General features: G+C 53.0%; 1 protein-coding gene across 1 annotated transcript; it reads left to right on the top strand.

Annotated features, from left to right (window-relative positions):
- The first annotated feature begins 179 nt into the window (after positions 1-179).
- Positions 180-1,214, top strand: LOC147599789 (olfactory receptor 14A16-like). Its single transcript, XM_086753018.1, has one exon. The coding sequence runs from the start codon at positions 228-230 to the stop codon at positions 1,212-1,214; it is 987 nt and encodes a 328-aa protein (XP_086609144.1). The 5' UTR covers positions 180-227.
- Positions 1,215-21,686: the final 20,472 nt, after the last annotated feature.

Genomic DNA, 21,686 nt, shown 5'->3' with positions numbered 1-21,686 from the left:
CCCATGATCCCAGTGCTGCACAGCAGGGCTGACTCCTTGGCAGCCGGTGGGCAGAGGTCCTGCTCCTGATGGCCACTCAAGCAGCACCAACCAGAGCTCCAGGCAGGGAGCTGAAGGATGATCTCTGGAAGAGGAATAGGGGTGTGTGTGCTGGGTGGGGCTCTAGGAGAAAGTCTTTGGGTTTGCTCAGAGAAATCTTTCCTAACTCTTCATTGACACTTCTTCTAATGACAGGACACCATGCACAGAGGAAGCCAATGTCCAACAGCAGCTCCATCACCCACTTCCTCCTCCTGGCCTTCGCAGACACACGGGAGCTGCAGCTCTTGCACTTCTGGCTCTTCCTGGCCATCTACCTGACTGCCCTCCTGGCCAACGGCCTCATCATCACTGCCATAGCCTGCGACCACCACCTCCACACCCCCATGTACTTCTTCCTCCTCAACCTCTCCCTCATTGACCTGGGGACAATTTCTACCACTGTTCCCAAATCCATGGCCAATTCCTTGTGGGACACCAGGGCCATCTCCTACTTGGGATGTTCTGTCCAGGTCTTTCTGTTTTTCTTCTTCCTTGGAGCAGAGTATTCTCTTCTCACCGTCATGGCCTACGACCGCTACGTTGCCATCTGCAAACCCCTGCACTACGGGACCCTCCTGGGCAGCAGAGCTTGTGTCCACATGGCAGCAGCTGCCTGGGCCAGTGGGTTTCTCAACGCTGTCCTGCACACGGCCAATACATGTTCACTGCCACTCTGCCAGGGCAATGCTGTGGACCAGTTCTTCTGTGAAGTTCCCCAGATCCTGAAGCTCTCCTGCTCACACTCCTACCTCAGGGAAGTTGGGCTTATTGTGGTCAGTGCCTGTTTAGCATTTGGCTGCTTTGTGTTCATTGTTGTGTCCTATGTGCAGATCTTCAGGGCCGTGCTGAGGATCCCCTCTGAGCAGGGATGGCACAAAGCCTTTTCCACGTGCCTCCCTCACCTGGCTGTGGTCTCCCTTTTTCTGATCACTGCCATGTTTGCCTACCTGAAGCCCACGTCTATCTCCTCCCCATTGTTTGATGTGGTGGTGGCAGTTCTGTACTCACTGGTGCCTCCAGCAGTGAACCCCCTCATCTACAGCATGAGGAACCAGGAGCTCAAGGGTGCAGTCTGGAAACTGGTAACTGGATGTTTTTCTACCACAATGAAGTGCCCATCGTCTTCTGCATAGCAGCTATAATATAGCTCATTGCAGGCTCAACCTATCTTCTTTCTTTTTTTTCTCATTGGCTCTGTTTTTTTTTTAATTGTGATCATGTTGTAATCTCCTTTCTAATTCACTGTTGGCTTTTCTTTACTGACCTAGTGACTGTGTAAATGTAAATGAAGGGCCATGCTCTCTATGTGTTTAAACAAATTAAAGGGCACTTCAGCACCTTTTTTATTTCCCTGAGATCCTTCCTCCAAGGTCTTTTTGGAGCTGCAGGGACAGTCATTGCGTACATAGACTGAGGGGAAAAGAGCTCCAGCATGTCAGCGCTGCCCGGGAGCACCAGGGCTGTTCTCTTTCCTCTTCCGCACTCTCTGATCCTTTGTGTTGATATAAGGCCTGAGTACTGGCAGCTTGGCCACAGTTCTTTCGTGTGGTAGTCCTCTGACCACAGGCAGGGACAAGAACTGAGCACTTCTGTGACAGAGCTGGCCACCAGAACGTTATTTCCATAAAGAAAGGTGATCTCCTCAGGGCAGTGCTTGAAGGCTTAGGGCTTCTTCCACAGTTTCTCTCAAGAACATAAACAACAAATTGTCCCGCAGATGAAAACGCCAGTGTCCAGCTGAACAATGTGAGTGTGCAGGGTTGGGGCACACAGCAGAGTCCTTGCACAGCCAGGCCTCCTGTGAGAGACCTGAAGAACCAGCAGAGCAGGGTCTGATCTGTGCCCATGTTCGCTTGACACTCTGGGGTAAGTCTCCCAAGGCAACTCTCATGGAATAGCCCCTCACAACCACCATTTCCAGCACTGGCCTCTCCCCAGTTCCTTGGTGGTTCTTTGTCCCTCCATGGAAAGACACCGAATGTGTGGGTCAGAACTCTGTGTTGGCCCTCTGCAGATGAGATGTAAGCCTGCACATCATGTACATGAGGTGAGGTGAACCTGAGTGAGCACGAATACCGTCAACTGCTCCTTGGGGTTCCATTCCAGGCACTTGAAGGACAAGAAAGGGATTGCTGAACCAAACTGGGCAGGGGAAAGAAGGGCACGTTGTGTAGATAAAATTGTGCGAGGCCTTTGAAATGGTCTCCTGTGGTGTCCTTCTAGCCAGATTAGTGCTATCTGGGTTGAAGAAGTGGATGCTGAGAAGTTGACTGGAAGATCACACCCAAATGTCCACATTGGTTAGAAGTTCTCTGTGCAGCCAGTTACTAGTGGCATACGTCAGCAGCCAGCACATGAGCCAACGCTTTGAACGTCTTTATCATCCCCCTGTATGATAGCGTGGAGCACACTCTCAGCTCCTTGTGGATCATGCAAAGCTGGGCGGAGGCCTTGAACAAACCGATCCGGTTCGCCCTGCCTTGAGCAGCAGTGAGACAAGCTGATGTTCATGGCTCTCTTCAAACCCGAGTTATTCTATGGTTTAATGAATCTTTCCCTTGGACAAGTTTTTGAAGAGAGAAGAGGTGAAGGAAAAATAAAAAAAAAACACAAAAGAGGCAGAGGAGGAGATATAAAATGTTCCAACATTGGGTTTTTGCTTTTGCCTTTGCCTGCTTGAAGGCTTTGTTCCGTCTCTTCTCAGTATCTGAGGGTCATAAACTTAACCTCAAATCCATCATGGGCTCATTAAAACACCAAAAGTCCTTACAAGCCAGGTCTCCTCCATCATTTTCTTCAAGCATGGCAGACCTGTGTAGCTAAGTAGAGAAGTTTCAAGAGGGCAGGTAAGGAGGACAGGAGCCCTGTGAAGAAGTGATAGAAGAATTCTCCAACTGACATTGATGCAGAGTGTCTCCTAAGGAGGTGTGGACAGGCAGGAAAAGCAGTCCCTTGAGTCTAGACATGGTATGGACAACCTTGCTCCTCACCTCTCCAAGCTCAGTATTTCGCTCCCTGGCCCCCTGGGACTTGCATCCCTTTTCTTTGCATCAGGCTTCTCTCCTGAAGTCTGCACCTGATTGTTACAGCTTCTGTGCTGGAATTCCTGTCTGCTTTCCTTAGGGAACTGGGTGGACACAGACACAGAGGGGTTTATGAAATGCGAGAAAAAGAAAATAAATAGGATACACTAAAACGCGGTAGAACTTAATCAACAATAAAATACAGTTCCCAGCTGTACGGTTAGTTTAAGCAGCTTCCACTGAGATCCAGCACCAGAGCTGAAGAGTTGTCCATAGGGAGTATGGGAAAGACTACTGGAGGACAATGGAGCTTTATGTCCCTGCAGCTCAAAGGAAGGTGACAGGTGAGAGGGATCTGAATGATCAAAGAGGAAGAGGAGGAAGACCTCTGGAGAACAATGGAAAGGGCATGTGTCCAGGTGGGCTTCTGAAGAGATGACTTCAGACATGGGGGGTTTGATAAGGACAGGTAGAAACAGCTGGGAGGTTTGGGAGATTGACTGCACAGCACTACAGACAGAGTACTGGCAATGTAAGCACCGAGCAAGGCCAATATCTCTTCTCCCACAATTCCTACATCGTCTGAAAACTCATGTTTTTGCAGGATAGAAACTCCACAAATATGTCATTGAAAGCATTGAATCATCTCAGCAGATGAGAAAGTGGAGTTTTGGGGTTTTTTTAAGTACTGAGAGCAGTTCTCAGGTTTTCAGGCAGGGCACCGTGGTCTGACCATCAGCACCCAGTGTAAAGCTCCAGAGGCCCAAGTGTATCTGAGATACTTGCTTGGGACTGGCAGCTGTCAGAGAAGACTGATAGAGCCACGTCGCTTCCATCATTTGCATCCAGTCTTCAAGACTTGCACATGGAATTAGACAAGTTTCAAGAGGGTAGGTAAAGAGGCAGGTACGTAAAGAGCACTAAGCAGAGTGTCTCCTAAGGAGGTGCAGACAGGTTGGAAAAGCTGTCTCCTTGAGCTCCATCACTGCATAGACAACATTTCTCCTCGCCTCCCCAACCCTGACATTTCTCTCTGTCCTGTTGGGTGTGTTAGTGGAAAATCTATGTCCCTGTGACACACACAGGGTTTAGATCCCTCCCAGAGCAGGTCAATTTAGGTCCCTCCCAGAGCAGGGTTTGCAGTCAACCCAGAAGTTGACCTTGGATCCCCACATCTCCCCAGTTCCCCCAGAAACAGACAAACCCACACACATATGCATTCAGGATGGACCGTTCTTGTGCTTGAAGATGAGGTCCTAGAACATCATCTTCTTCTCTCCAGGGCCATATGACATAAGATTCTTCCAAGCAGGACACTCAACAGGCCAAAGCCTGCTCTCAGGATCCTGAATTTCACCTGCTCATGGTTGCTGCAGCCAAGGATGCCCCTGATGACGTCCCTGACCAACTTTTCCTTCTTTGCATGGGATGGACTATTCCTCAGCTTGAACATCATAGAATATCTCGAGTTGGAAGGGACCCAAAGGAATCATCGAGTCCAACTCTGTGCTCCTTGCAGGACTATCTAACAGTAACCCATACAACTAAGAGCATCCTCCAGATGTTCCTAGAACTCTGTCAGGCTTGGTGCCGTGACCAGTTCCCCTGGGATCCTGTTCCAGTGACCGACCACCCTCTCAGGGAAGAGCCTTTTCCTGATGTCCAAGCTGAACTTCCCCTGATGCAGCTTGATACCACTTCCACGTGTCGTGTCACTGGCCAACAGAGAGAGAAGATCTGCACCTCCCCCTCCGCTGCCCCTCTTGAGGCCGTTGTAAACTGCGATGAGGTCCCAGCCAAGCCCCAGTCGTGTCCCGTGCAGGTTCTGCAGAGAGCCCTGCTCTGGGCTCTGCCAAGGTCTGGGCAAGAAGAGAGGCTGAGGCAGGGCTGGCTGTTCAGCTGGCACAGGCACCGAGCCCAGCAGGAGGAAGAAAATGGCCAGAGAGCAAACCTCACCCTTAAACTGGGGTGAGCAGCCAGTGCTGGAAATGGTGATGTGAGAGACAAATGTGCTGGGGCACCTTCCCAGTCTGTCCATACCACCAAGGGCACAGATCGGCCTCCTCTCTCCTGCCCCTCCATGCCTTGGCTCTGCACCTCACGCCCACGGTAGCGTGTCCTTGCCCTGCATGGTCACTCAGATCAGCCAGCATTGGTGGTGTCCTCTCCCAGGCACTTCCCAGCCCAGCCCAGTCCTTCCCCAACTCTCCCCACCAGCCCTGCTTTCTCTCCAGCCCAGCTGAGAAGAGTGGTCCAGTCTGGCACTGCCATGGCACTGCCCATGGCACTGCCCACCGCAGGCAGCTGCAGAGCTCTGGGCCCTGACCCCCAGCCCCAGCCCCTCTGAAGGGTACAGCAGCTCCTGGGGGGCAGAGATGGGTCTCAGCCGTCCCCACAGCCCCAGGGCTGCAGGCTGGACATGGCACAAAAAACCCAGAGATCAGTGAAATGCAGGACTCCTGGTATCAGCTCCAGCAGATGCCCACCACAGATGGCCTGTGCCCCGCAGTACCAGCCCCTCTCCCCAGGCCAGCACAAGAGTCCTGGCCCGGCAGCAGAGCAGCCTGCCCCGAGCGGGTGCCTGCAGAAAGAGGTTTCTCTTGCTCATTGACTCCTCCCTGCAGGCACAGAAATGCTCCCTTCTTTCTCTCCCTGGACAACCCTTTCCCCAGGTGAGCGTGCCCCGGCTGGCCTGGCTGGCCAGTTCTGGCTCCCACTCTGTGCTCCCCACAGGGCCCTGAGCTGGTGGTGCTGCTCTGCACAGCAAGGGGGCTGTGGTGCCCTCTGGCCATGGGGTAACCCTGCACTGGCCATGCTGGTCACAGTGGGAAGCAAACCCAGCTGGATGGGCATCTCTGCTGCTGAGCCCTTTTCCATCTTTCCTGGTGGCTCAGTAGCCAAGGACAAGGCTGGCCAGGACAATGAGGTGTCTCTGATGTCACAAAGGGGCAGGGGAGGGCTGCACTAGATCCAGCCTCCAAGAGGTTTCCCTGAACCAATTTCCAGTCTTATGTCCCTCTGCCTGGTGGCTCCTCACATCCTCTCCGGGCATTGCAGGGTCCTCATTAGCCCACGGGCTCCTCGGGTTCACCTTTTCCTCAGGGGGACTCCTACTTGGGCCATCACTCATTTTGTCAGGTGCAACTCACTGCCCACCAGACTCACACGCTGACCCTGCGGATTCCCTGACATCTCCTGGCAGCTCCTGATTCTTCTCCAGGTCGACATTTGCCATCAGACCCAAAGTGGGACAGTGCCAGGCAGAGAAATCAAAGACCAGTTGCTGTCTGTGTGGACAAGTGGCACCAAGAAGGAAGGTTTTTGTCCAGTCTTTGGCCCCTAACACACCACCCAGGACTCTAGGCATGTCCCCACAAATCCATTTTGAACCCCAGAAGAGCAAAAGTGTTTCTGAGGGAGCAGCTCCTGAGGTGTATTCCTGACACCAGATTTGGAAGGGTGTCCAGCCATCTGCACCTGCCCTGAGGAGCCCCTTTGGTCATGGTGGTGTTAGCAGGGAGGCCAGCTCTGACACAGGGGTTCACTCGGCCTCCTCCAGCCCACAGCCACAGGGATGCCCCTGCAGAGACAACAGGACTGTCACCACTCACACCAGACCTTAGGGCTGACACAGATGCGAGAGCACAAGAGGAGAGCGTGGAAGCAAGGAACTGAAAAGTCCACATCATACTGCTGGCCACAGCCACAGCTGCAGGGAAGCAGCAGCCCTGCTGGTGCACAGGCAGCAGAGAGGGAGCCCTGCTGAGGCATCGAGGTGCAGCCTCCAGCGCCCCGTGGCTGTTCCTCCAGCTGGCAGCTGGGATCTTGGCTCCTTAACCCTTTCCTCATGCTGGGGCTTGTCCCCAGCGCCAGAGAAGATTTGACGGGGTGGCAGCTCAGACAAATTATTTTCCTCTGTGTTGTAGTTCAGCCCTGATCGGGACCAGACTATGCAGTCTCTCTCTCACTTCCCCCACCCTCCCAGAGAATAGGAGGAGATGATATAAGAAAAACAGCTCAAGGTTTGAGATAAGACGGGGAGAAATCATTAAAGTTACCGTTACAGGCAAAACAGACTCGACTTGGGGAAAAATACTCATTTATTTCTAAAATCAGCAGGAGAATGAGACAGGGAACAAGATAACCTCCCCCCACTCCTCCCTCTTTCCAGGCTTAACATTATCTCTACTACCTTCCCCTTCCGAGCGGCACGGTGGGGGAAAAGGGAATGGGGGTCGCGGTCAGTTCATCACGCGTTGTTTTACGCCGCTGTGTCTTCGTCAGGGGAAGAACTCCTCGTATTCCTCCCTTCTCCAGTGTGGGGTCCCTCCCATGGGCCAAAGTCCGTTGTGTAACTGCTCCGGCGTAGGTCATCTCTTCCATGGGGTGCAGTCCCTCTAGAACAGCTGTCCCAGCGGGCCCTCCACTGGCCACAGCCTCCTTCAGGCCTCCACCTGCTCCAGCGTGGGGTCCTCCATGGGCTGCAGGTGGATCTCTGCCCCTCCGTGGACCTCCATGGGCTGCAGGGGGACAACCTGCTCCACCATGGTCATCACCACGGGCTGCAGAGGAATCTTGGCCAGGAGCCGCGTTACTCCTCCCCTTCCTTCTTCACTGATCCTCTCAGGATCCTTTTTACATCTTATTCTCTTCAACTTCTCATCTCCTCTGCACTTCTTGCAGCCAGGCCAGGTCGAGTCGGGCCCAGTTGGCTGCCCAGCGGGAGGCCAGAGGGTGAGGCCTTCATGGCTCACGAGGCTCGAGCCTCCCCCTCTCTGCCGCCTGCTCAGCTGCTTCACATCTCTCCTCCTCTTTTCCTGTTTTCCCCTACTTAAACACGTTATCGCAGAGGCGTTATCACAGGACAGTCTGCTACCAATTGGCTCGGCCTTGGCCAGAAGCAGGTCCGCCCTAGGCCCGTCCGAGTCCACTAAACAAACAGGAGCAACTTCTAGCAGTTTCCTACAGAAGTTACCACCTTAGGCCCCCCCTCACTAACAAAACCAGAACACTCTGGCTTCTTCACCTATGCAAGAAGGCTGGTTCTGGAGGTACACGTGCTGGTTTTGTCTGGGATTGAGTTAAACTTCTTCCTAGTACCCTGTATGGTGCAATGTTTGAACGTGTGATGAGAACAGTGTCAATAACACAGGGATGGTTTAGTTACTGCTGAACGGTGCTTTGCACAGCACCAAGGCCTTTTCTACTCCACAGCCCACCCTGCCACAAGTAGGCTGGGTGCTGGTATGAAGGTGGGAGGGGAAACGGCTGGGACAGCAGACCCCAGCTGACCAAAGGGATCTTCCATACCCTTTGACGTTGCTCAGCAATAAGAGCTGGGAGAAGAAGAGGGGAGGGCATGGATATTTGGAGTGATGGCCTTTATCTTCCCAAGTAACCGTTATGTGTGATGAAGCCCTGGTTTCCTGGAGATTACTGAACACCTGTCTGCTGGGGGAAGCAGTAAATGAATTCCTTATTTTGCTTTGATTGTGCACACAGCTTTTGCTTTGCCTAACAAGATGTCTCACTTTTACCCTTCTAGTTCTCTCCTCCATCGCACTGTGGGGGAGTGAGCGAGCGGCTATGTAGTGTTGAGCTGCCTGCTAGGGTTAAACCACAACAGTACATTGGGATGAAGAAAAATGTTCAATGTCAAGAAGTAGGATAAACATTATTATTTTATTGTAATTAATATTATTACAGCTTTTTCAAAATAACCAAATACCCAAAAAATCAAACCAGGAACAAAAGATAGTTTTGAGTTTTCCTGAGTTAATCTGGGAGTATTGTAAGATGTATGGGTACCTTAACAATGCTGAAATAGTCTGTATTCAAATATTCTCCTCAGGGAATCCTTGATCTCTTTGTTCCTCATGCTGTAGATGAGGGGGTTCACTGCTGGAGGTACCACTGAGTAGAGAACTGCCACGACCAGATCCAGGGATGAGGAGGACATGGAAGGGGGCTTCAGGTAGGCAAAAAAAGAAGTGCTGATAAAGAGGGAGACCACAGCCAGGTCAGGGAGGCACGTGGAAAAGGCTTTGTGCTGTCCCTGCTCAGAGGGAATCCTCAGCACGGCCCTGAAGATCTGCACATAAGACACAACAATGAACACAAAACAGCCAACAGCTAAAGAAAAACTAATGCTGAGAAGCCCAACTTCTCTGACGTAGTAATGTGAGCAGGAGAGCTTGAGGATCTGGGGAACTTCACAGAAGAACTGGTCCACAGCATTGCCGTGATAGAGTGGCAGTGAAAATGTATTGGCCGTATGCAGGACAGCGTTGAGAAACCCACTGGCCCAGGCAGCTGCTGCCATGTGGACACAAGCTCTGCTGCCCAGGAGGGTCCTGTAGTGCAGGGGTTTGCAGATGGCAACGTAGCGGTCGTAGGCCATGACGGTGAGGAGACAGTACTCTGTTACAATCAAGAAGGGAAAAAGAAATATTTGTGCAACACAACCCTAATAGGAGATGGTCCTGGTGTCCCAGAGGGAATTAGACATTGAATTGGGAACAGTGGTGGAGATGGAGCCCAGGTCGAGGAGGGAGAGGTTGAGGAGGAAGAAGTACATGGGGGTGTGGAGGCGGTGGTCGCAGGCTATGGCAGTGACGATGAGGCCGTTGGCCAGGAGGGCAGCCAGGTAGATGCCCAGGAAGAGCCAGAAGAACAAGAGCTGCAGCTCCCATGTGTCTGTGAAGGCCAGGAGGAGGAAGTGGGTGATGGAGCTCCTGTTGGACATTTGGTCCCTCTGGGCAGAGGGGCATTTTCTGTGTGAGCAAAAGACAGTGAAAAGCTAGGACAGACTTTTCTCAGCAAAGCCTGTCAAGTTCTTGCAGAATTCCCCACCTGTCTGTGGTTTGTGCTGGTTGAGTGTGCTGTGAGGAGCCAGAGCCCTGCCCGTGTCCTGCTGAGGAGTCAGCTTTGCTCTGCTGCAGTGGGTGCACAGGAGCTGATCTGTGACTGCTCTGATGTTCACAGGAGATGTGAACAGAGAGCCGAGTCAGCAGACCCACAGTGTCCATCAGTCTTGTTCCCAGCTGCTCTGCACGTCCACAGGCGGAGCCTCAAAGAGGACTTCACACACAAATTAATCTTAAACAAACCCAGAAACCTGATGAGAGCTGGGGACTCCAGTTTCACAGGGCAGACCTGCAAATTCCTCTCTTTCCCAGCCCAGAGGTGGAGTTGTGATGCAGACAGCAGGACCCTGCTCCGCACAGGAGAAGCAAAGGACTCTGCGAGGAGAGCGCTGACGCCCAAGGAAAGGCTCAGCACTCCCTAGGAGCCTGCAGGAGAGCTGTGCCTCTCCGGGGGCAGCTGGCAAACCCAGCAGGGCAGGCAAAGCAGACAGTCAGGGGTCCCAAAGGTGAGAGGGTCTGAAGAGAGAGTCAGGTCATTGCCCAGCAGACCCTGCTCACAAAACATCTCCAGTGAGAGACCAACAGAGAGCTGCCTGAAGGCAGCCTCCCCCAGTGCTTGTTGGCAGTGTCCTCCCACCCCTTGTCCACATCTCTGCTGCCTGGAGCTGTTCCTCTGTCCCCGGGTCACCTCCCTGTCCCTGTTCACAGACCCCATCCCACCCGCTGTGTGCAGGGCTCTGCCCTGCAGACCCCTCCCAGCAGCAGGGCAGTGGCCAGGGGCATCTCTGTGTGTGCAGGCTGTGCTGGAAACCCCAGACCAACCCTGGTGAGGATGGAAAAGTGATGCTGATCTGTCTGTAAGCCACGGTGTGTTCATTCATGATACTCCCTGATTTATTCAGCTCTGGCTAAAAGTCTCCTGGGAATGTCTTCAGCGTGATCTGCAGCTGTGAGCAGCCCTGACACACACAGCACCCTCTCAACAGCAGAGGGACCCTCCCCTACCAGGGGTCGCTCCTTCCCCCCACAGCTTCTCCCCACAGCAGCGCTGGGAGCTCCCCGGCCAGGCTGAGTGCTGAGCCTGGCAGGCAGCAGAGTCCCTGCCCCAGCACACAGCCCCTGGGCTGCAGGGACCCTGCTCTGAAGGACAGCCCTGGGCACCCCTGCCTGCACACCCGCCTGCACAGCCCTGCAGCCATCCCTGGGAGAAGGCAGCCGTCGTGCCCTGTCCCTCTGACAGTGCAGCACCCTTTGAGAAACCGAGAGCCCTCCTGACAGATCCCATAAACTGTCAGATGCACAAGCTCTGGGAGATCTCTCCAGGAACAACAGCTAAATTGCCCTGCACACAGAGACTTACCACATAGAGGGCTCTGAAGATTCCTCCTCACTGACCTCTCAGCATCCTCCCGCTCTCAACTGCCTTTAAGTTCTCTCCGCCGCTGCCCGCTTGCCATCAGCTCCCTCCATGCCAGGAGCCCAGCCCAGCTCAGCAACAGAGGCCCAGCCCAAGGCAGCACTTTCTCTGTCCCCTCGGGGCTCCCTCCAGCTGTCCCTGGGGCTGCAGGGGAACCTGCTGCCAAACAGCCTGCAGCCACCACGCGGGTTTTGCTCCTAAGCTGGGAAAGAAGAGTCACGTCTCCTCAAGCACTGCCATTTTCCTGCTCACAGACAGAGTCAGCTCTAAATATCACCTGGCCTTGTCCCGTCAGCAGGCAGAATACCCAAAGGGAGGGATCTCCTCTACCCCTGCTGGGGGAAGGGATTCAGCGCAGTCAGTGCAGGCATCTCACCCTGGGTCTGTAGTGCTGGTGCTAGAAGAGGACTCAGCTCCCTTCCATGCACACCACAAACCCACAGGAGCTGGGATTCCTCTTGCCCCTGTTCAGCTCAGCACAAAAGGGCATTTGCCTGTGAGCTCTTTCTCTCAGCTCCCCTCCTCCTTACTGGAGATGGAGGGCAGCAGGGAGTTCTTTAGATGGAAACCCCTGGTGACAGCTGAGGTGCCCGAGGTGGCCCAAGGTTTGTGCAGGAGACTGCAGGCTCAGGTGGAGCAGTTCTTAGGGACAGGGCAGTGTTTGGGGATTCATCTTGGAGGCTGTTGGGCCAACAAGAAACTAATAGATTTCAGTGAGGAGAACTGCCCAATCCAGCCCCTGGGGTGCCCTGACCCTGGGCACCAGCCCTAGCTGGGCTGCAGTTCAGTGGAAAAGGCCCTGGGAGTCTTGGTGGACAACAGAGGACTGTTCAGGGTAGAGACAACAAGGCTTCTGGAAACTTCACAGCAGCATGTCAGTACGTAACAGGCAGTTAAGATGGAGCCAGGCTCCTCATTGTGATGCATGGTGGGACGATGAGAGGCAAGGGATAAAATTTGAAAGAATGTTCAGGTGGGATATGAGTACCATGAAATCCATCAGGTCATACCCATGAGGACACACAGGCACTGGAAGAGGTTTTCCTTAAAGGTTCTCAAGTCTTCTTTCTCCCTAAATATGGCCTCCAAACATTGAAATATCACTCCTGCTCCTGCAAGAATGAAGCAAAACCCTATGGCACCAGCACAAGCTCTGCCTCCCCAGGGCCCTCTCCTCTCCATGAGAGAGGTCTACCACCAGCCCCACACTTCTTCCACCTTCAGCCCTGTCCTGGTTCTGGCCAGGATAGAGTTAATATTTACCTGAGCTGGGTGGAGAACTGAAGCTGGTAGCCCCTATGGCTGGGATAGTTAACTAATTAGCTAACAGCTGGGGTTAATTTACCCAAATTAGCCAAAGGGCTATTCCATCCCATCTGACATCATGCTCTGTGTATCAGTGAGGAGGGTGCTGATGGGAGCCTCCTGCTACTTGGAAGTAACTGGCTGTGGAAGTTTGCTATAAGGCATTATACTGTATTTGTATTCCATCACTGTCTTGTTTTCTTCTGTCATTACTGTTAAATTTACTTTTTGTTCAATCTCAACCCGCGTGTTTGGTTTTTTTTTCTGGTTTTCTTTTGTTTGTCAAATCTCCTCCTATTCTCTCGGAGAGTGGGGGGAGTGAGAGAAAGACTGCGTAGTCTGGTCCCCGTTGGGGCTGAACTACGACAAGCCCTCCCAGATGCACCCGCATGGCCTGCCTACTGGCCTTCACCACTGTCACCCTTGTAACTGAGGCCAAACACATATTTTCGCACTCCCAGTGTCAGCTGGCACCTGCTCCACACCTGGAGCCCACTTTGCCATGGAGAATGTAAGAGACAAGGTCCATGCTGACCAGCTCTGGACACAGATTTTTCCTGGGAGCGTGGCCAAGGAGCTGTCACCATGTGTGTCAGCCTGTGGCCTGGCAGGCATGCAACTGGGACAAGCGCTGCTGAGGCAAGGCTGAAGTAGCTCAGCTGGAGAACTGGAGAGCATTCCACTGAAGATCTAAAGGTCCCTGGTTCAGCTCCAAGCTTCAGCAATTATTTTCTCCCTGAGATTTTGGCAGAGCCCATCTGCCTTCTCCAGCCTGCCCTGGCCCTCCTCACTCCTTCACCTCTTGCTAGAGCACTGCAGAGCTGTGGGTCAGAAGGACCCTTCCTCTGGCACCACAAGTCCCCAGGCTCCCCCTGGCCAGGCCGCCTCCAGTCCAGCCCACAGGATTGGGCTCTTCTTTGTATGGGACAGGATTTGCGCCAAGGGCCCCATGGTGGCCTCCTGGGAGAGGGCCATTGCCTTTGGGCACCTTCCAGCTTCTCTGTGTCCTCCCCACCCTTTGGATCCCCTCTGCCCACCTGACGGTCCCTCTGCCCGGATACGCCAAGGCTGCAGCCTGGCAGAGTGCGGGGCCTCCACCCCGCTCTGCTCACGTGTAACGCTAATTGTCCATTCCACCGGCTTTTATAAAAGAAGGCTTTATCCATTTTACACCTGCGCTGTAACGGCTGCATGTATTTCATTTCTCTGGCTTTATAAATGCTTATATATTAAAAACTACAAATGTACACACATATACACATGGCGGCCCCCACCTTGTAGGTAAGGGAAAGGCCTTCTGGGTCAGATGTAATTCTGGGTAAAGCAGAAAGGGTGGTGGCTTCTTCCAGCCAATCACAACAATGCACGTGACAAATACAGGGCACAGACTTCAAGGGCAACTGGCCCCTGAGGCAGCTGGGATGGGACGGGACTTCTGCTGGCAGCGGGTGGGTGAGGCACTGCACATGTCTCACCTCCAGCGCCGGTGGTGCCTGTGCTCCTGGCATGCTCCGCAGCCGTGACCCAAGAAGCACAAGGTGGGGTGGAAATGCTTCTTGTGAACGGCTGTCAGGTAACGGCTCCGTGTGCTGCCAGAGCTTCAGTGTCTGTGCCCGGCACAAGAGCGTTCCCCACCTCCCTGTGCTTCACGCCATCGGTCGGTAGGATCATAGGATCATTTAGGTTGGAAAAGACTCCTAAGAACCTTGAGCCCAGCTGTTAACCAAGCACTGCCAACTCCACCACTGAGCCATGTCCCTAAGGGCTTTAGATCCCTCCAGGGATGGTGACTCAACGCTTCCCTGGGCAGCCTGCTCCAGTGCTTGGTAACCCTTTCAGTGAAGAGATTTTTCCTAATAGCCAATCCAAACCTGCCCTGGTGCAACCTGGGGCTGTTTGCTCTCTTGCTGTCACTTGTTCCTGGGGAGAAGAGACCAACACCCACCTTGCTCCAGCTCCCTTCAGGCAGTTGGAGAGAGCAAGAAGGTCTCCCCTCAGCCTCCTTCCCTCCAGCCTCCTTTTCTCCAAACAACCCCAGTTCCCTCAGCTGCTCCTCATCAGGTACAAGGACTGTTTCTCACATTGTCTTTTCAGGTGCAGGCTGTCTGGACAAAAGCCACTTCAATTATTCTCCAATTTCCTCCTCCCACGACTCTTTGTTCATTCAGATACCTCGCACCCATCTGGTTGCTGCTCTGAGCTCCAGGGAGTTAAAAGCTGGCCAGTCTTTCAGAAGCCCCGTTGTCTCCTCAGCCAACTCTTTAATTCTCTCTATAAACACCTTTGTTTTCTTCCTAATCTGCCTGCCTAAATATTTCTCATAAGGCTCTCCTTTGCAGAAAGGCAATCTCATGGGATGCAGCCTGTACTTGGCGTGTGGCTGTGCAGTGTGCTTTATTGTCGAGGAAACATTTTTCTGCTCTCTTTGTGAAAAGGAAAATTGCTGCTGTGCCTGTGCGCAGGCAGTTCTCGAAGGAGAGCAGGAGGGAGCTGGCGCAGTGGAGCTGTAAGATCCAGCGGTGGAGATCAGTGGAGAAGTGTGATGCAAGGAGCAGTGATGTGAGTCCCAGGTGGCCAATGACAGCAATGGGGAGGTGTGAGAGGTGAGGAGCAAGGCTGTCCATACAGTGTCAGACCGCAAGGCACTGCTGTTTCTACCTGTCCAGCCTTCCCAAGGAGACACCCTGGAGCGATATCCCTTGGAGAATGCTTCTGTCAACTCTTTTAAACTGAAAAGTAATTCAAAATAAACTTGAAAATGAAGCAGCATTCTTGTTAAGTGCTCGCTGAAATCTTCCTCCTTAACTCCCCTGTGAAACCTCTCTCATTACCTGTACAGATCTTGAAGACTTGTGGAAAACTATAGGAAGAGACACAGCTCGTTAGGGCTTTCTGTATTTTAACGAGCCCCATGGTGACTTTGGGGCTCCTTAAGTGAACTCCAGGGACTGAGAGGAGATTGAAGAAACTTCTCAAGCAGTTAAAGTCAGAAGCAAAGCCCAGAGTACCTTGGAGCATTGATGGGCCCCACTGGGGGCCATTCCTGACAAAGCCTCCCCAGGGCCTCGTTAGAGCAGGTCATTGGCGGCTGTGAGTGCAGGGAGGCAAAGGCCCTGTGCAGGGGTCTGTAGTGCAGAGAAAACTCTTGGTTTTGTCAGAAAGCAGAAATGGCCAGGGCCCCCGGCCCTGGGAAGGCACATCCTGTCCCTCACGCGTGACTCAGGGCTCTTCCTGGGGGCAGGGAGATGTGAAAATGACCAATGCCCAGCGCAGAAAAACTGTGCCGCGTCTCTGGACTTACCCAAGTAGAGGCAAAGAAGAAACAAAGTCCACAACCCAAAATCCTGTTTCTCCTGGAAGACCTGAGTGGTGCGGGCAGCTGCCGTAGCCAAGGGGACAAAGACCGTGGTTCCTTTAGGCCTTTCAGTCTCGCCAGAGCCCTTGGCCATCTCTGCTGCGCTGTGTCACACTGTCCATGCCTGCGTCTCTTTCCTGTTGCCTCATGACACCAATCTTTATTTCCCACCTAGCTCTCACCCTGGCATTTTCCTGCCCTCACCGATGTCCCTGCACCCTCACTGGCTGTTGTTGAAACACAAGCCATGGGCTGATCCAGACTCTCTCTGGGTGACCCCTTGCCCCACAATGCCACCCTTTGATTGGATTTCTTTTTCCTAACCTCCAATCTGGACCTTCCAAGCTGCACTTTGTGGAGGTTTCCTTCTCTTCCCATGACCAAGAAACGCTCTACAATCTGAGACATCACCCTTCAAGCAGTTGAAGGCTACTGCTGTAGTGCACTAGTCCTGCACCTCAAAGGGCTACAGATGCCCAGGTTCCTCAGCTTCTCAATACAGACACCATATCCCAAAAGTCCAGGAGAACATTGCCCCTTCTTGGGTCAGGGATCACCTTCCACCTTCCCTTCAACCAAAGCCGTCTAGCTGATGTGTGTGGACTTCCAAGTCCTTAGTTATCAGGATCCTTCTTCTCACCTTTGTCAGGTGGTTCGGTGATCCTGACCAGGAGACCATTGTACATCAAGGACTTAGTGATCCACCAAACAGTAAACCTGAGTGTAGTTGTCATGGATGGGCCATTCAGATCACTTAAACAACCAGAGTCAACATCATCACCAAAAGTGATTTTATTGAAATGCAGTGTGTAACATTGTGACTTGACAAAGGCTGATGGGAAGGTTCAGCCTGTGACTGCACAGAGGATGTAACAATGATTCAGAGGCACCAGCACAGAATCACCCTTACCAATACAAAATCCTGGTGCACTATGATACCAGGTCATGTGCGATGTCGGTCACATGCCAAAGATTTGCTGTTTGTAAGAGATCTCTCAGCCTGGAGGAGCAAACGGGAGAGGTGTCCCAGCTCAAGGGGAGATCAGCGCCATGCAGCCGCGGTGCTGGGCAGGGAGAGCTCAGGGAAGGCTCCCTTTGGCTGTCGTGTTTACGGGATCAAGTGGTTGGCTTGTAGTCAAATTGCATGTGATGGGAGAGGTGTGCATGAGACTGCTTGTACCCACAGCTTTCTCTGTCCCTTGAGAAATGAGTCCTGGAAAAGCCACCTGCTATTCATGTGTTAATCGTGTGATGGATGTTCCAAGCTGATCGGCACCGATGCTCACTGTGTCACTCATTTTGATGCCCCTGGATTCCCTTTTGAGTTCCAACTGAATATCTCTCTGCTGAGCTGGGAGGACGCTGTCCTTGCAGACCAGCTGTACTGAGCTCTGCTGCTCTTCCAAGCTTCTGACCGGTGGGTCCCCACTGTGAATACCACTGGTGGGCACTGCTGGAGAGCAAAGCAATAACAGTGAGGTCTGCCCAGCTTCTCCACCCTTCACTGCTCACAGCTCCATTTAGATGTGAAATGCAGATGGGAACTGTATGAGTATAACCACGTCCTTGGGACACAGTTTCTCCATTTAAAATGTTCATCAGGTGGCTGGTTCATGTCCATAGTCTATGAAAAAAAGGGCAACATTAAACTTCTTAAGATGAAGGCTTCCTGCACACTTGTTATACCAGGTCTGTTCTGCCTGCGTTTCTACTGCTGCTTGACATCTTCATTCAGGGGTTGAGTCCTTGGCCGTCCACAGCACAGGCTGTCCTACCTGTCCTAGTCCTGTGCCTTTCTCCCTGAGGACTTTAGCCAGCCTTCTGCTTCCCCGCCTCCCTCTGACCATGAGGTCTCCCAGGCTTTACTGGTGTCTCTCTCTAGTCCCTGGCGATTCTTCAAACACAAAGCTTTGCTTTTCTGAAGATTTGCCAGTGCCTGTGAGTTCTGCACACCCTCTCTGGCTTCCTCCATCTCCCTGCTAATGCTCCTCTAGCACCCAAAATATCTCAGCCCCAGACTTTCCCGAATCCCCTCTTTCTCTCCATATCCCAGCACTGAATTGCAAATGCTCCTTCTTCTTCTGTCTCAAAACAAAATTCAACCTGTTTCACTTCACCATGACCCTTGCTCGCCCCATTATTTCAGGCCTTCTTCCTGCCTTTAAAACCTTGGCTGCTACAGACACCTTGTTCTCTGCCTGCACTTCCACCTGTCTCACAAACCCCTCCCCTTATCAAGGGTGTGAGCTGGCCAAAGAGATGGCCCACCAGCAGCCAAGACCCTGGGGAGAAGGAGGTGGGAGTCATGATGCTGTACAAGGCAGTGGGTTTCCCAGTTTGAAAGGAGGATGGAGAAACTGGGGATGGAAACTGAGAAGTCTGCCCTCATGGGGTGAGGGGCCTAAAGCACATGCCCTGTGTGGAGAGGCTGAGGGAACTGGGCCTCTTGACTCTGCTGAAGGGGAGGCACAGGGCAGGCCAAGAGCAGGCTGTCGTAGTTCAGCCCCGATCGGGACGAGACTACACAGTCTCTCTCTCGCTCCCCCCACCCTCCGAGAGAATAGGAGGAGGTGATATAAGAAAAACGGCTCGAGGTTTGAGATAAGGACGGGGAGAAATTCTTAAAGTTACCGTTATGGGCAAAACAGACTTGACTTGGGGAAAAACACTCATTTATTTCTCAAACTAGCAGGAGAATGAGACAGGGAACAAGATAACCTCCCCCCACCCCTCCCTCTTCCCAGGGTTAACATTATCTATACTACCTCCCCTCCCGAGCGGCACAGGAGGGGGAGGAAAAGGGAATGGGGGTTGTGGTCAGTTCATCACGTGTTGTTTTACGCCGCTGTGTCATCGTCGGGGGAAGAACTCCTCGCATTCCTCCTCTGCTCCAGTGTGGGGTCCCTCCCACGGGCCACAGTCCTTCGTGAAACTGCTCCGGCGTGGGTCATCTCTTCCACGGGGTGCAGTCCCTCCAGAACAGCTGTCCCAGCGGGCCCTCCATGGGCCACAGCGTCCTTCAGGCCTCCACCTGCTCTGGCGTGGGGTCCTCCACGGGCTGCAGGTGGATCTCTGCCCCTCCGTGGACCTCCATGGGCTGCAGGGGGACAACCTGCTCCACCATGGTCTTCACCACGGGCTGCAGAGGAATCTTGGCCAGGAGCCGCATTACTCCTCCCCCTCCTTCTTCACTGACCTTGGCGTCTGCAGCCGTTCCTCACAACAGGCTGGCAAACGCCTCTCAGGATCCTTTTTACATCTTATTCACTTCTCATCTCCTCTCCACTTCTTGCAGCCAGGCTGGGCAGAGTTGGGCCCTGTCGGCTGCCCGGTGGGAGGCCAGAGGGTGAGGCCTGCAAGGCCCACAAGGCTCGTGCCTCCCCCTCTCTGCCCCCGGCTCAGCTGCTTCACGTCTCTCTCTTTTTTTCTGTTTTCCCCTACTAAAATACGTTATCGCAGAGGATATCACGGGACATTCTGCTACCAATTGGCTCGGCCTTGGCCAGCAGTGGGTCCACCCTAGGCCCAGCCGAGTCCACTAAACAAAGGGGAGCAACTTCTAGCAGTTTCCTACAGAAGTTACCACCTTGGGCCCCCCCTTACTAACAAAACCAGAACACAGGCAACACCTCCCTGGAGAGGTGGTGGAGCCCGCCTCTTCTGCAGTGGCAGAGGGTATGGCAGAGGCAAAAGCCACAAGCTCTGACCTGGGAACTCCACAGGGGCCCTCAGGAAAAGCTGAATAGGAGGGGGTTCTGCCCCGCAGCAGGACACCCAGAGACTGTTAGTGGTCTCCATCTCTGTAGGCTTTAGGTTGAATCTCCACAAAGTGTCAGCCAGTGGGACATAGCGGTTGGTGATACCTCAGATTTTGGGGTGGGAGGCTGCACCAGAGACCCCCAGCAGTCCCTTTCCCACCATCCATCCCGTGATCCTGTGCACTGCAGTGTGCTCCAGGAAAAGGGAGTCAACTGGAGGTGAGGGTCTCTACAGCAGAGGCTCATGGAAGAGGGTGCAGTTGTCCTCCGCTCAGGAGGTCTCTACTGCTACATTTGGTTCTTTAAGTGTCCTGGCCAATTTCCTGACCCATGTGTTGTTTTAGGCTTGGAAGATAATGAAAGCACATTTTTACACGCTGAGTTGAAATTTATCTGCTGAAATGCAGGACAGACAAATAGAGCTCAGATGCTTCCAGGCTCTCTGCTGTACAGTTCGATCTTCAGAGACTGGAAATGTAGGTCATGGTTTTGTGTCAGTGTACCTCACATGAAAATTTTGCTTTCCTTTGTAGCGCACCCCTAAGCTGGAATCTGCCCCTTGTCTTTCTTTGGCTAAAAAAGAAGCAACTCAGAGAAAACCATGAGCACTGATCCTGACCAGAAGAGCATTGTACATGGAGAAGTCAGTGCTGTGCTGTGCTGCGCTGCATGTTCAGCATGGCCCTCACACCCGTGCTGTGCTGCCAGGTCCCTTTGCTGCAGGACAACCTCAGGAGCTCATTGTCACAAGAAATCCTGCAGGCAGCTCCCACTCGGTACCAACCGTGATGCCTCCTGTGTGGCCTTACCTTTAACCCTGCAGCAGAAAGTTCTCATGAAAACACTTCTTTTTGACGGTAGCAATTATGAACAGAGATGTTTCCGTGTAACAAAATCCTCAAGTAGCTTGGATGACCAAACCAGGAGACTGTCTAGTCTGCATCGTGTGTGGCGTTTGCATTGAAGGCCCATTCGATGCTAAACCGCTTGCAGTTCTGGGCATATAAAGGGAGATGAGATTATCTGTGCAATTTCAAAAGATACCTTACGGAGTCTAACTGGGTCCTTTCTTACTGGGATCGTAACAGACCAGCACCTCCTGCTGAAAAACACTCTCAGAACCTTTGGATGCAGCCCCTCTGGACCCATGGACTGACAAGGGTGCAGTTTGCTCAAGTAATCCCTGGCTTGATCCCCATCCACCCCTGGCTCTTCCCCTTTCCCATCCAGAGTCGTTCCTCAAAGCTCAAAGGCCTGGGAGACCTTGCTGGTGGTAACTGGGGCGGAGGGGACACACAGGATCTCAGATCTGTCTGCACCTGCTCTTACTAAATTTAGCAGTGCTCCCACATTATCTCTGCTTCTTATCTAACTCTTCCTGAAGCACCAACAGCTCCTCTTGGTGCCCTTGAATTCCCTTTGGAGTTCCAACTGAGTTTGGATAGGAACCATGGCTGTGCTTGGAGGATGCTGTCTCTGAAGACAAGACGTACCAGGCACAGTGTGGAAGTGATTGGTGTGTTCCCTGGCTGTATGGCCATGGGGGTGAGTAACCATCCCAGTGTGATACACTCTGTGTGCACGCACTGTCTGCAGCTGCTGGGCAGAGGAAGGGACAGACCTTGCCTCTGCTACGGCATCTGATGGCCGATGCCTCTAACTGATGGCAGCGCTCAATGCATTGGCATCTGCACAGCTCACTCCTGGCCTCCATCTCCACTGATGACCATGGCAGCTGGGACAAGGAGCTCACATGCAGGTGCCTGTTTCATCAACACCTGAACTGAGGGAAGAGGAATCCAACCTCCAGTGTGTTTGTGGCAGGTGTGGGAGGGAGCTGAGTCCCCTTCTGACCCCAGGACTACAGTCCCAGAAGGAGAT

This window comes from Chlamydotis macqueenii, chromosome 8, assembly GCF_036417535.1.
Source record: "Chlamydotis macqueenii isolate bChlMac1 chromosome 8, bChlMac1.mat, whole genome shotgun sequence".
In the NCBI taxonomy this organism is placed as follows: Eukaryota; Metazoa; Chordata; class Aves; order Otidiformes; family Otididae; genus Chlamydotis; species Chlamydotis macqueenii.
This window is presented reverse-complemented; position numbering and strand designations above follow the sequence as displayed.